Genomic DNA, 14,675 nt, shown 5'->3' with positions numbered 1-14,675 from the left:
TAGAGCTGACGCGACAATGTTACTATCCTTTGAGTTCTCATATTCCAGCCAGGTGTACAGATTTATCTCATGCCGACTCTGGGGTTCTCCTCTGCCACGGTGACGGACCACACCGAATACATAAAAGTATACCTGCCTTGAGTAATACGTTTGACAGATGGCAGACCTAGGAAGGACCAGGTTCTCCATTATGTCAAAGCAGACAGTGAATGTATCACCCACGTCATTTAGTGTGTCATAAAACTGACGAGCTCGGCGACGGTGAAGTGTGTAAAGAAGAATCTTGTTCCGCTTCTCTTCTGCAGTCAGATCAGGATCATTGATTGCAATGCGGAATTTGACACACAAAGAGCACACATCTTTGGCAGGATGACCAAAAGCCAGGTTGAAGTCATACACAAAGATGCTCCAGTATAGTGAGTAGGAAACTTGTTGATGATTCTGCTCAAGAAACATCTGATGCATTTTTGCCACACTCAAGTCACTCGGCAGGAACTTTCTCCCAGGTGCACCACGGCGGGCATAGTGGCTTGCTCTACAATTAAAAGACTGTATGTGCTTTCGAACTATGTCCTTCTTTGCAGTTTGTGCTTCAATTTCCCTGGGACCACCACGATGTTCGGGACGTGCTTTGCCGTTCTCAAGCCAGTACTTTGCAATACTCTGAACTCTGTCTTTCTTGACACCTAAAATGAAAATAAACATGAAACCAATCATGCAGGCATATTACCTATATTACACAAAATTTAAAAACATGAATTGACAACAGTTATACAGTTTATTTTTTTGGAAAAGGTCTGCCCATATTAAATGCTCTCCCCATTGTGCAACAATACTATTTGTAATTTCACTTATATTTCTTTGATACCACCCAACTTAGTCCATCCCTATAACTTAATCCATCTATAACTCACCTGCACATACAATGTTTGTTCTATTTTTTATATATATATACATATGTATTTTATATGTGTTTGTATTTTTATTTACTTATTTTTATTTTTCATTATCTGTGTGTTGTTGTTGTCTCTGTTTACTGGAAGCTTTTGTCACTAGAACAAATTCCATGTATGTGCAAACATACTTGGCAATAAAGCTCTTTCTGATTCTGATATCGTTTTTAACAAATGTAGGTAGCCTATGACCATCAATGATAATAATTTAAATAAGATACATGGCATTTAATACTGCAGAGAGATGCATTACCAGATAATAACTGCTGAAAAATAGCCTGTGTAACGTTACTGAGCACGTACTAAAGGAAGATAATTGGATAAACACGGCTTTGATGAGGTAAAACAAAAATTAGAAAAATAAATAAAACACTAACAATAAAACAAATACTAAGCCACTAATGCAAAAATATGGAAAAAAATATAAACTTGTGATGAGAAATTCATTGTACTTACAGAAAATGCTCAGGAATGAAGCGTGGCAGATGGGAACTTTTGTTTTATCTTCTTTCAAAACGGCATACTTTATCGATACATCTCTTTGCCTTCTTTTCTCTTCAGCCTCCACTTGTTGTCTCCTCCGTTTACATGGCATAGCATCCATATGAGACAGAAGAATGGCATCTTGTTCGACTTTGTCGTTGGTGGAATAGAGCTGTTGTTTGATGTAAAATAAATCAGATTCCTTCAAAGTAACAGCACCGCACCAAGAAGTGTTATGAGTGCATGCTACACTTGCGACCAAGCCATTTCCACTGTATCGATTTACTTTTGCCTTGTAACGGGAAGAGTTTTGAGGTAAACGACGTTTTCTTCTGCCATTTGATGTCATTAGGATAGGCTCATCCATTTCATCGTACTCCATCTTAAAAACGTAAAAAAATCTGAATCTGAATAAAACCAAAACAATCTCCTCAGACGTCTAAAAAAAGCCGTCTCCTCAACGCGCCGCTATATTGAAACCGCCTGTATTGATTCGCGCCTTCTGATTGGTTCTCGGGATGTAGCGGCTTTTGCTGCCAAAGAGAAGTGGCGTCTAGAGGCTTTTGCCAACAAACTGATATTTCTGAATGGGCTGAGGGTGAGATTTAGAGTATTTGAAGCAAATATATTTGTTGAACGTGTACTATATGCAGATAGCTTTCACTCAATGTCATTATCTCATTTTTGACGGAGGTGGCGTTTAGCGGCTTTTGCATCTGAACTCTTCATATGTATATATATATATATATATATATACGTATATATATGTGTAGAGAGAAATGCGGTGCTGAAGTGAAATAGCTGAGTAGTTGGATAGCCGAATTATAATAGGCTGCCCAATAAAAATAATTATTATAATTTAATACATTTATAGGAGTATGAGCCTAATATTCTCTCTTCAATTGTTCAGAGACTCTCTTACTTCATACCAGTCTGCAGCTAAGTCTGCAAAAGCTGCATACTTTTCTAACATAATTGAATCTAATCACTCTAAACCTAAGGTTTTGTTTTCAATTATTCAATCTGTTACCAATCCTTCTGTTAACACCTTGCCTGTTGCCTCTGATGCTCTCTGTGAAAGCTTCTTGAGATATTTTAGTGACAAAATTACTAACTTAAGACTTTGGTGTCTGCCCCACTTTAACTTTAACCATCTCTCCTATCATGTCATCTTCATCTGCATTTTTGGATGCTTTTGAACCCATCAGTCTCCAGGAATTGAAGGAGGTGATTGACAATCTTAAGCCCTCATTCTGTTCTAGCGATATCATTCACCCCAAATTTTTAAAATTAATTATTGATTCGATTGGGCCAGGTCTGCTGTCTCTTATTAATAAGTGTCTCCAAACTGGCTCCGTTCCTGCCGACTTTAAAGTTGCTACAGTCACTCCTCTTCTCAAGAAGCCTTCACTGGACCACACTGTTCTAAAAAAGTTTCGTCCAATTTCTGTTTTGCCTTTTATCTCAAAAGTTTTAGAGAAAATTGTGCTGAATCAACTTCAACACTTTGTGACCACTAATTCTATTTTTGAGGTTTTTCAATCTGGTTTTAAATCTGCTCACAGCACTGAGTCCGCCCTTTTGAGGGTGTTAAATGATATTTACCTCTCCACTGATTCCGGGGACTCTGTGGTTCTTATTCTTTTAGATTTATCAGCCGCTTTTGATACCATAGACCACTCCATACTATTATCTAGATTAGAGTCTTGGGTAGGTCTAAAAGCTAATGCTCTGAAATGGTTTCAGTCATACCTATCTGACAGAAGGTTTTTAGTGAAACTGGGAAATTGTTCCTCTTCCCCTGCTCCTCTGACCTGTGGCCTTCCACAAGGCTCTATTTTAGCTCCCTCTCTATTCTCTCTGTACATGCTGCCTCTGGGTTCTATTCTAAGAAAACATGGTGTGTCTTTTCATTTCTATGCAGATGACACTCAAATATATCTTCCAGTTAAGAAAAACAACTCCACTGCGATCACTTCTCTTCTCCAATGTTTAGAGGAGGTGAAATTATGGCTAGCCCAAAATGTCCTCTTCTTAAATGAGGCCAAGACCGAGGTAATTATTTTCGGTCCTAATGACAACTCTCAGTGTATAAGCCCTGAGCTAGATAGTTTATCCGTTTATAGATCCTCACGGGTGAAGAACCTAGGTATTACTATTGACCAACACTTAAAATTTGATAGACATATCTCTTCTGTTATTGGATCCAGTTTCTATCAGCTTCGTCTACTGTCTAAAATTAAAAACTTTCTCACTCCAAAAACTCTAGAAATGTTCAGATCCCTTCACTGGTTGCCAATTTCTCAGAGAATAGACTTTAAAATTCTCCTCTTCATTTATAAATCCCTTCATAACAAAGCTCCTGTCTATTTATCTGAACTTCTTCATCCTTATACTCCATCAAGAAACCTACGTTCCTGTGACCAGGCTCTGTTGGTGGTCCCTCGTGTTAGGCTAAAGCGTAGAGGGGAGCGTGCATTTGCAGTGGCTGGGCCACGACTCTGGAATACCCTGCCTTTAGAGATCAGACTGGCCCCTTCCTTGTCTATTTTTAAATCCTTGTTAAAAACTTTTTTATTTTCCTTAGTGTACTGACTACTGTGTTATGCTACATTTTGAAATGGGTGGTTTTAAATTTTTGTCTGGTATATTTTATTTTTTATTTATTTATTTATTTATTTTTTATGTATGTGTAATATTCTTGCTCTTATGTAAAGCACCAGGAGGCTGTTGTAAATGCGCTATACAAATAAATTGAACTTGAACTTGAACTTAATATCGTCTTGACTATTGACAGAGACATTTGCTATCGTCGATACACGATACTATCCTCTCTGAACTAGGGATCTGACTACTGAACTAGTGTGCTTACTACTCAATTAGTGTTCTGACTACTTCACACTGACAGAGAGATTTAGTTGGGTTTATTTTACTCTCTGTTCATTGTTCTCTTCATCTTAAACAGAGAAAGTCCTGCTGAAGTGACTGAGATCCTCGTGACACACTGAAATAAAGATGGCGTTTATAAAAGAGGAGAGTGAAGACTTCAGGATTGAAGAAGTGTTCAGTCTGAAACAAGAAGAGATTGAGGAACAAACAGGTTGGTTTCTTTCTCAAAGATGAACACATTCATTTGAACCAGTTATTAAATGTCCAGTTCTACATAAATTAATGATGTTTTTGAAGTGTTCTAATTAATGTGGTTTTATTTGACATGGAGCCTCATGTGGACAGATGTTGAGATCACATAACCTGACAAATACTAAGTGCACCTTAGAAGATCCCACTTGAGTGTTGGACTTTTGTTATTTTGACGTCATCCAGTAAATCAGGAGAAATAAGAATTAGCCTAAACAAAACTATTAGTTTGAGTCATGATTTTGACTTTTATTTTCAATGATAAATGTTTCATAAAATAGCGTAACCAGTTTTTGTACAGCTGACATTCTCCAAAATTATGCTACAGTAATGCGGAGAGACCATAGACTGAGCTTCAAAAACTCTCTTCAGGACACTACGTCCATGTTTTTATATAAAGTATGCAGAGCGGGTCATCGGCATCTTGGCAGCGTGTCACCGCGTGACTCTCCCGAACAATCGAAAATGGGCAAAAAGGCGGGAGCTGGTTGCTGAAGCCACACCCACCTAGCGCGATGGCACTGTCAGCAGCGGCAAACCACCTGTCACTCTAGTGGCCACGACCTTAATTATGCATAACTTTAAGTCTTAATATAATTAAAACCGATGAGTTATAAAAAATTAACCTTATCTCCCAGTTCAACTGGGTATTTTCTTAGATGATTGGATGTGTTACTCTCAAACTTTCCTGAGGATGGTACTCCTTTGGTAGTACTTGGTAACTTCAGCATCCCCCAAGATTAAAGCACAGGCTGCTGACTTCAACACTGCTTGCCTCATTTTACCTCAAGCAAGCATCTACTACAGCGACTCACAAATCAGTTAACAAACTGGACCTTATATACAGACACTACAGCTCAAGTGTCCACTTTACTTACACCGTTGCACACCTCAGACTGCTTCTAACCTCACACTGACTCAATACAAGACTCACACTCTAATGCAGGTCACCTTACCAAATGTATACCAGGATGGAGGCGCCGACAGAACAGTGTTTTCGTCTTTTTTGTCTTGTGAGTCGCAGTATTTTTGTACGTCGTCATCGCGTCTACCTGTCTGTAAGTGTGCATACTGTCGCGAGTTTCTGCTTGATGTCGGTAAAACCGCATTTTTACAGTTAAACTCACCATCACCGACCCCCACTACTGCATCTCGCCCACAGCGGAGGCGCAATAAGCGGTGTGAGAGGAAGCAGAAGAGGGGTAAGCGAGGAGGAATCCGGGCTAGGCTAACAGCTAACCCACACAAGCCATTATTCCCACCATCGTACTGGCTAACGTACGCTCGTTGGACAATAAACTGGACTACATTCGATTATTACGTTCAACTCAGAGGACTGTAAGAGACTGTTGTGTTGTTGTGTTCATGGAAACATGGATCAGCAACAGCTTTTCAGACGGCGCTATTCAGATCGACCAGCTGGCGTGCTATAGAGCGGACAGAGCTCGGCTTTGTGTTTACATCAATGAGGCATGGTGCCGCGATACTGTTGTGATCAGCAAACACTGCTCACCCCTGGTGGAGTTTATCATTATTAAATGCCAGCCATTCTATCTGCCGAGTGAATATACTGCTAAACTGCTCATTTCTGTGTACATTCCCCGATCAACATCATCAGCAACAGGAACGACATACTAAATGAACTGTACCAGCACATCAGTGAGCAGCAGACAGCACACCCTGATGGTTTTCTCATCATAGCTGGGGATTTCAACCATGCTGACTTAAAGAGTGCGTTTCCAAAAATACATCAACACGAGGTAATAACATTTTGGAATTTGTTTACACCACACAGAGAGGAGCTTACAAAGCCTTCCCCCACCTCGGAGCCTCAGACCACATCACTGCCATGCTAATCCCTGCATACAAGACCGCTCATCAAAGTCACCAAACCAGTTCACAAACATGAAATGTTTAAGCAGGCTGCCACATGCACCACTGACCTCCAGGAGTACTCAGAGACTGTCACTGCCTACATCAACAAGAGTATTGATGATGTAACAGTCACAAAAGCTATCACTGTCCGGGCCAATCAGAAGCAGTGGATGACAGGGGAGCTCTACAGACTCCTGAAGACGAGCTGGAGATGAGGTAGGCCTGAGAACAGCCAGGGCCAAACTGTCCCGCGGCATCAGAGAGGCTAAGAGACAGCACTCCAGGAGGATAGCTCACCAATTCAGCGACAGCAGAGACACAAGGAACCTGTGGCAGGGGATACAGACCATTATGGACTACAAGCCCCCACCACGGACCTGTGACAACATCTCTCTGCTGAACTAGCTGAACACCTTCTTCGCTCGCTTTGAGCAACAAAACAGCACCACTGCACAGAAGACTCCACCTCCTCCCGGCGACCAGGTGATGACGCTGACCTCAGACAGCGTGAGGAGATCCTTCAGTAGGATCAATGCACGCAAAGCTCCGGGTCCTGACAACATCCCTGGGCGTGTACTGAGAGACTGTGCAGCAGAACTCATTAATGTCTTCACAGACATTTTCAACATCTCACTGAGTCAGGCTGTTGTTCCCACATGCTTCAAAACTACCACCATCATCCCAGTTCTGAAGAAGTCATCTCCATCCTGCTTCAATGACTACCGTCCTGTTGCACTTACTCCCATCCTCATGAAGTGCTTTGAACGGCTAGTCATGCACCACATCAAGTCTTCCCTCCCCCCCTCCCTGGACCCCTTCCAGTTTGCATATCGGTCCAATCGTTCGATCGTTGATGCCATTGCCACTGCCGTCCACTCAGCACTCACACATCTGGACTAAAAGGTCTCATATGTCAGAATGCTGTTCATTTACTACAGTTCAGCATTCAACAAATCATCCCTCAACAGTTCATTTACAAACTGATTCAGCTGGGGCTTAACACTTCGCTGTGCAACTGTGGGGCCCCCCAAGGATGTGTGCTGAGCCCTCTCCTCTTCACTCTGCTGACCCATGACTGCACGCATCACACAACTCCAACCTCTTTATTAAGTGTGAAGATGACACGACTGTGGTGGGTCTCATTAGCAGCAAAGATGAGACAAACTACAGGAGCGAGGTGAGCCGCCTGGCCAAGTGGTGCAGTGACAAGAATCTCTCTCTGAACATGGAGAAGATGAAAGGAGATTGTTGTTGACTTCAGGAAAGCGCACACTCAGCACGTTCCTCTGACCATCAACGGTGCAACTGTGGAGAGAGTGAGAGCAGCAACAAGTTCCTGGGTGTGCACATCACAGAGGACCTCTCCTGGACTGAAAACACAGCAGCACTGGCCAAGAAATCACAACAGCAGTGTCTCTACTTCCTCCGCAAACTGAGGAGAGCCAGAGCCCCGGCCCCCATCATGTACACCTTCTACAGAGACACCATCGAGAGCGTCCTGTCGAGCTGCATCACTGTGTGGTATGGCGCCTGCAACGCGTCCTGCCGAAAGACTCTGCAACGCATAGTGAGAGCAGCTGTGAAGATCAATGGTGTCTCTCTCCCCTTCCTCCAGCACATTTACAGAACACGTCTCACCCGCAAAGCCCTCAGCATCGCAGGTGATCCCACTCACCCATCACACAGCTTCTTCAGCCTGCTGCCATCAGGAAGGAGACTGCGGAGTCTCCAGGTCAGGACCAGCAGACTGAAGGACAGCTTCATCCATCAGACTGTCAGGAAGCTGAACTCCCTCCCAAACTCGCCCCCCTCCCCTCTTCTGTCCCAGGCACCACTGAACTATGAACCCCCCCCCCCCCACACACTAATATACGATGTCATGCACCAGTCACTTTGTGCAGCATTGGTCTGCTCACTTCCTCATTCAATGGAACTGCTGTCATTCTACCACCTCATCAGTCAGTTAAATAAAATAACTGCTCTTGAGCCATTTGTCACTTTAATCAGACTTAATAAGCTTTTGTTTTTGCACTGAAAAACCTTTTATCTGCACCTACCTACCTTTTATTGTTCACTTCATTGATTTGTGCTCTATCTGCCATGTGCCTGGCGTTGCTTTAACTTTATTTTTATTTTTATTATATGTTTATTTTTACATTTCCTTATTGTATAGTTGTATGTACATTTTATATTTGATCTAGATTTTTAGGATTTATTGTGGATGTTATCTGTGTGCACCCGGGGGTCTGAGAGTAACGCAATTTCGATTCACTGTACGTATGTGGAAGAATCGACAATAAAGCAGACTTGGACTTGAACTTATAGTGTAACCTACTCTCTCTCTCTCCTATTCACTTTATCCTCTATGGTTTCATTTAGTGTATATCAATCACTTCTCTCCTTCTCCTCTGCAAGTGTCTCTACTACCACAACAAAACTTACAACTGTTCTGACTCTCACATGCATTTCAAAACCTTTTCTTCTCTTTTTTGGTCCTCCCAACCTCCTTCATCAACTCATACTGCTGATGACTTTGCAAAATACTTCATAAATAAAACAAGAAACATCAGTGACCAATTCTACATACTACAAAATGACAAACTTCATAACCACAAACATTCATTCTCTCTCCTCCTCTCCACTCTCGGAGGCAGTCATTTGTAAACGTCCTTTCCAAACATCCTATTACAGAGAACATCCGTGGTCTATAAAACGGTCTACATATCAGCATGTGATACTCTTGATCCAGTTGAACAGTAGCTCTCGGCTGCAGTTTGGTTGGTGCACAAGTATTTGTTGATATAAACACAAATACCTCCTACTATTCTCTTACTGGAGTCATGTGTGAGGCATCTCTGGGCATTGGTATAAACCAGTAGGTGCGCAGTCCAATCTGTGTACGACACCAAAGTACCATGAGCAGATGCTCTGCAAGCTTTCAAATCACTCTCGTGGTACATTGATGTCAAATGGCGATGATCCTGCTTACCTCTGTGTCATGCTGGGTACACATCAAAAAATAATTGGGGGATTTTGGGCCGATTTCCCCCCTTCCGACAAGCCTAGCTATCTCCCGATTATTTTGATGGTTCTACAGATTATCTTAACAGATTTTCCCTTGGTGTGAGGTGTGTTAAGAGTGTCCAAACCTGGATCGGAAGAACGTCGGTGCCGCCCCGATCGCGAATTGTAAATATTCAACATGCCCCTTGCTTCCTGAACACTACCTGACCTTCACATATCCTGCAGCACGACAAAATAAACAGATCCCCTGTTTATTTTGGACAATTTACCATTCAGACACTTTTATTTCCTGTTTTGGTTATTTTGCTCTTAATAAAAACCATTTCGAGGCCTGATGCCACCCACACTGTGTCTGTCGTTTGCTCCTCCTGCCACACTGGTGGAGAATGCAGGCAAGGCGGAGCCTAGACAGCACAGTTGGGCAACACCTGGTGACATTTATTCCCTCTTGCTCGCAAAAGTTTGCGAAAACTTGGACTGGGACGGAGGGATGATGGAGACGGCCTCCCGGCCACAAAAGGGGAAATTGACGTCTCTTCTATTGTCATTTATGCTGTGGTTGGTAGAGGCTGTTGACTAACACCTGGTTTCTCTGTCCCTGTTCTGGCGAGGTGCGAGAAGGAGAATGGCCAGGAGAGGAATCCCTGCCCCGCCCACTCTGACCGTTTGGAGCCTGGTTGAGGATGGCAGCACTCCCATGCGGGCGGCTGACCGATGACGGGGATGTGGTTTGGTGGAGGGATGTGACGAGTCATTTGCCTCCCTTGTAATTATCATCATCACCCCTTTTCTGAATCAATGCCCTTCACCAGGCTCCAGACAAGAGTGGGTGTGTGAGAGAGGAGGGGTGCTGGATGAGCCAGAGTTGGTGGCATGTGATGGAGCACACCTGATACAAATGGAGCCTCATCACTGCCGCCATTTGAATGGCGAGCGCTCCTCTCCTCTCCTTTGGGAGACTTTTCCCCGTGAATGCACGCTGGTGTACTCGTGGGTCCCAGAAGGGTGTGTATAAATATACTACTTTAGCCACATGACCGATGTAGTTGTTGTGAGAACAGCACTGACAGCAGCAATGGTTGTCCCATACACCATATTTCAAATTCTACCACACTCGGAAATTTCTGGCATCAAAATTGTTTCTGAATTTCCCAGTAGCAAATACAACTTGAGAGGCCATTCATATCCAATTTCTTTTAGGAAACTTGTATTTATGATATTTCCGATAGCATGTGAAGGCAGCATTAGTTTGCAATGGTCTGTTGTTGATCTAAGCCAAAAAGCTGTGTTTGAACTTTCAACACTGATCGTTTTTTGAAGTCCGCTTGATGTGTCCAAGCTTTAATGTTCCTTTCCACATCTTTTGCTTTGTGGTTTTAAACTGTGGTTAACTTGTATTTGTCTTTTTTTTTTGCTTTAGATCTGTTGTTGCTGAAAGAGGAGAATCAAGATGCGAATGAAATGGAACAGACATATCTGAATGAGAAAAACCCTGATTTCATAACTGGTAAAGAAGCCACACAAACAGCAGCTATACGTAAAAGAGCTCAGAAAACCAAATCTACCAGCTCTTTCACCTGCCATCATTGTGGAAGGAGTTTCAATGAAAAACGAAAACTTAAAACGCACATTAGATTTCACACTGGAGAGAGACCATTCACCTGTCAACAGTGTGGAAAGAGCTTTGCTCACCAAGGGGCCCTTAAAAGGCACATGAGAACTCACACAGGAGAAAAGCCTTACACTTGCCAACAGTGTGGAAACAGTTTCACTCAGAAAGGATCTCTTAATAATCACATGAGAATTCACTCAGGAGAGAAGCCTTTCACCTGTCAACAGTGTGGAAAGAGTTTCACACAAAAATCATACATTCATAGACACATGAGATCTCACTCGGGAGAAAAGCCTTTCACCTGTCAGCAGTGTGGAAAGAGTTTTACACAGAAAAGCACCCTTCGTTCCCACATGAGCATTCACACTGGAGCAAAACCTTATACATGTGAACAGTGTGGAAAGAGTTTTTCTTCAAAACGAAACCTTAAAATCCACATGAGAATTCACACTCAAGAGAAGCCTTACTCTTGCAAGTATTGTGGGAAGAGTTTTACACATTTGAGCAACCATAATTACCACATGAGAGTTCACACTACACCTAAGTACACATGTGATTGTTGTGGAAAGACCCTCACAACAAAATTTAGCCTTGAGTGTCACAAGATTAAGCACTCTGGAAAGAAACCCTTCAAATGTGATCAGTGTGGAAGGAGTTACATATGTAAGGCAAGACTTAGTTACCACATGAAGACTCATTCGGCAGAGAAATGCTGTAAATGTGCTCAGTGTGGAAAGAGTTTCAGGAATAAACGCAGCCTCAATGCTCACGTTGAAAAACAACACGCACGAAAAAAGACAGTGGGAAGAGCTTCTCACAAATAGAACATTTTAAGATTCACATATAGTATGTGAGGAATCGTGAACAAACTCGCATGAGATTTCATTTTGGGGAGAACTATTTTAAATGCGATCACTGTACGAAGTGTTTCTCAGTCAAATTAAACATGAAGACTCACTCTGGACAGAGACCTTTCACGTGTTTTCTGTGTGTTCCTGAAACATTAAAGAAAATCCTGGAAATAAAGTGTGACTGTGACAAAAAGCACATTTTAAAAAAGAAATAAAGGAGCAATTTTAAAAATCAACAGCATATTCACTCTGGAGGAAGGCCTCATGAACTGTGATCAATGTAATGCATTTCTTTTGACATCAAACCCGATAGACACACCTGAGAACTGGCTCTGTAATGTAAGATAGACTACGCTCACACCACAGCTTATTATGTACTGTAATTGATTATGGCACCTTCATAGCCATGTCTTTTATTTGTATTTTTCACTTTTTTTTTTATACTTGTCATGATCTCCTGTTTCCACACCTGTAGACTGTGTGGAGATATTGTGCCATTCAGTTTACTGCTAACTTGGAATCAAAACATGACCTTTCTGTTTTAATGCGAAATGCCACAATGTAACTAAATGGTTTTAAATAAAATGGTGAAGTGCATGAAGTATTGAACATTGCACTGAATTATTTGATGCAAAACCACAGGAGTGGTTTGCAGCTGTTTCACAAGTTTTAAACTTCCTTAAAATGCCCCCAATGGTGTCTCTTGGAATTTAAAATATTTTGGAAATCTTCTTGTACCCAAGGCCCTTCAGGTGCGATGAAATAATCTCCTCTCTCAGATTTTGTGGAAGCTCCTTTGTCTTTTCCATGATAAAAACAATAATAATGTTCTCTTTTGTTAAACAACAGGTTTAGAAACGCTTATCATTGCAAGTTATTACAAGGGAAGTTTAGCTTCATGCAGTTTAATGAAGCACATTTAATGTAGTTCGGTAACAGTAGGTTACCTGCTGCCATCAGAGTAAAATGTCTTTTTACTCTTTTTCTTGTCTTGAAAGGCCTGCAGTATCACGCTCCTGCAGTATCGCCTACCTCCAGTACAGGCCTGGCAGCTAAACCCTCAGTTTTTCCACTATAGTATACACCTCATTCCTTTGCTCATCATCAGTGAAAAGAGGAAGCTTCTTAAAACGTGGCTCAAGAATTGCAGCCTTGATATAAATACTACTCTCCAAAAGACGACCTTTAAGCTCCCATCGTCTGTCAAGCTCCTCTGTCAGGGTAATCTTGAGGGTTTTAAGCCCCGTTCACACTGCAGATAATCTGTGAAAAAATCAAGCTCCTCTGGCTCCTCCCAGTGTCCTATTGTCATTTGCAGAAACCCATCCCTCCCGGTAAGAAACAACCAATCAGAGCTGTGGTCCGTAACTTTGTTTGTGTTCAAAATGTAGAAAAATGTATATAATAAGCGAGTACACCATGAATCCATTTTCCAAACCGTGTTTTTAGCTTGTCCTGACTCACTAGGGTGCACCTATAATAAGTGTTTATAGTAGGACTATTTTAGATTGCTTTGGGGGTACCGCGGCGGAGTAACCCAGTGCCTTTGTGATTCTTCATAGACATAAACAGAGAAAAGTAGTTCCGGCTACGATGTTCTTCCGGCCATTCAAACTAATAGAGTGACAGAACTGTGATTTCTGGTAATAAGGAGTCAATAAATGCATTTATTTTTTATATTAATACAACACACCGACATATGTATGGAGCATGAGTATGTAGTTACAGCGAAGTTTTTAAAATATCAAATCAGGTAATTTCTGAGGGTTAGTTACCGTTATTTTAAAAACTTAACTTCAGGCTAACGTTAAGTAGTATAAACATGGGTTGCTGTTACCTTTTTACGTTACATATTGTTCTTTTTTTACACTGATCTCATGTTAAGTATTATATGATATAGACAGGTTATATAATATAGACCGGTAATAGTCAATAAATCACAATGACTAAAAACACTCCACCCATGTTTTTGCAAACGCAGTTCACTCTAAATTTATATCAATATGGTGCATTTTATTATTAAGGAATTTAATTATTTAATATGTGTAATAAGGAACAAACTTTATAACCTCATTTTTACCACTTCCACTCACCGCTGTCACACACGGTAAAATATATTGAACTAATATGTAACGTTAGCTAACTTTCCCCACCCTGCAAAAAAAATATGTTTAGACTCCTTTTCTCTAATTCCAACCACGATGGATTAAACTGAATTAAGAAAACAGATTTTACAATTAACAGGGTGTTCGTTACTAACTTTATTCAGCTACAATCCTAGCCTAATCTCTTAGTTATCTGATAACATCCCTTAAATCTACTCATTTAATGAGTAATAATCTACTAGAAGGTTTTAATTTACAATTTATTGTTAAGATGTACTGATAATATACAATCTTATTATTTAAACGTCTTACCTTTTAAAAGTGCATCGCAAACGGTTTGTTCTGCTGCATCTCTACGGTGCGGCATCGGTTTACTGCTACTTCCGGGAACTATTTAGAGGCTCCACGAGCCACCATTGCTGCAAAACAAGCGTTCCATTGGAGTCAATGGAGTTGTCTCAAGTCTCTCTCTCTATGGCTCTGCTTCCATGCATGTAGAAGGTTACATTGGGTCCACAGCAACACTAAGTCCAGCTAGGTCATCAGGACTCAAAGGACAGTCACTCTCAGGGACATGGACACCACAGTTGGGATCACAGGGTATAAGGGTATATTTCTCAGTCAGTCAAAGGGA

General features: G+C 41.5%; 4 protein-coding genes across 6 annotated transcripts in view; 2 read left to right on the top strand and 2 right to left on the bottom strand.

Moving 5' to 3' along the window:
- The window catches only part of LOC127952763 (uncharacterized), a 3,331-nt gene extending 1,315 nt beyond the window's left edge, over window positions 1–2,016 (bottom strand). The window contains exons 1-2 of the mRNA XM_052551480.1: window positions 1,410–2,016; window positions 1–686 (exon numbers count right to left, since the gene is read on the bottom strand). The exon at window positions 1–686 is cut by the window's left edge and continues 1,315 nt beyond it. Coding sequence (XP_052407440.1) covers window positions 1–686; window positions 1,410–1,818 — 1,095 coding nt within the window. The 5' untranslated portion in view covers window positions 1,819–2,016. The remainder of the gene's footprint in view (window positions 687–1,409) is intronic.
- Window positions 1–12,537, top strand: part of LOC127952768 (gastrula zinc finger protein XlCGF8.2DB) — a 24,458-nt gene extending 11,921 nt beyond the window's left edge. The window contains exons 2-3 of one of the 2 annotated variants that reach the window (XM_052551500.1): window positions 4,402–4,536; window positions 10,894–12,537. In XM_052551500.1, coding sequence (XP_052407460.1) covers window positions 4,452–4,536; window positions 10,894–11,909 — 1,101 coding nt within the window. In that variant the 5' untranslated portion in view covers window positions 4,402–4,451 and the 3' untranslated portion in view covers window positions 11,910–12,537. Of the gene's footprint in view, window positions 1–4,401; window positions 4,537–8,751; window positions 10,479–10,893 lie in introns of those variants that run through there. The other variant, XM_052551501.1, reaches the window with a different exon arrangement.
- Window positions 1–14,675, bottom strand: part of LOC127952760 (guanylate-binding protein 1-like) — a 241,602-nt gene that overhangs the window by 26,303 nt on the left and 200,624 nt on the right. The window lies entirely within an intron of this gene.
- Window positions 1–14,675, top strand: part of LOC127952767 (gastrula zinc finger protein XlCGF8.2DB-like) — a 270,368-nt gene that overhangs the window by 218,725 nt on the left and 36,968 nt on the right. The window lies entirely within an intron of this gene.

This window comes from Carassius gibelio, chromosome B3, assembly GCF_023724105.1.
Source record: "Carassius gibelio isolate Cgi1373 ecotype wild population from Czech Republic chromosome B3, carGib1.2-hapl.c, whole genome shotgun sequence".
Lineage (NCBI taxonomy): Eukaryota > Metazoa > Chordata > Actinopteri > Cypriniformes > Cyprinidae > Carassius > Carassius gibelio.
Note: the sequence above shows the minus strand (reverse complement) of the source record. Positions and strands in the feature narration are given on the sequence as shown.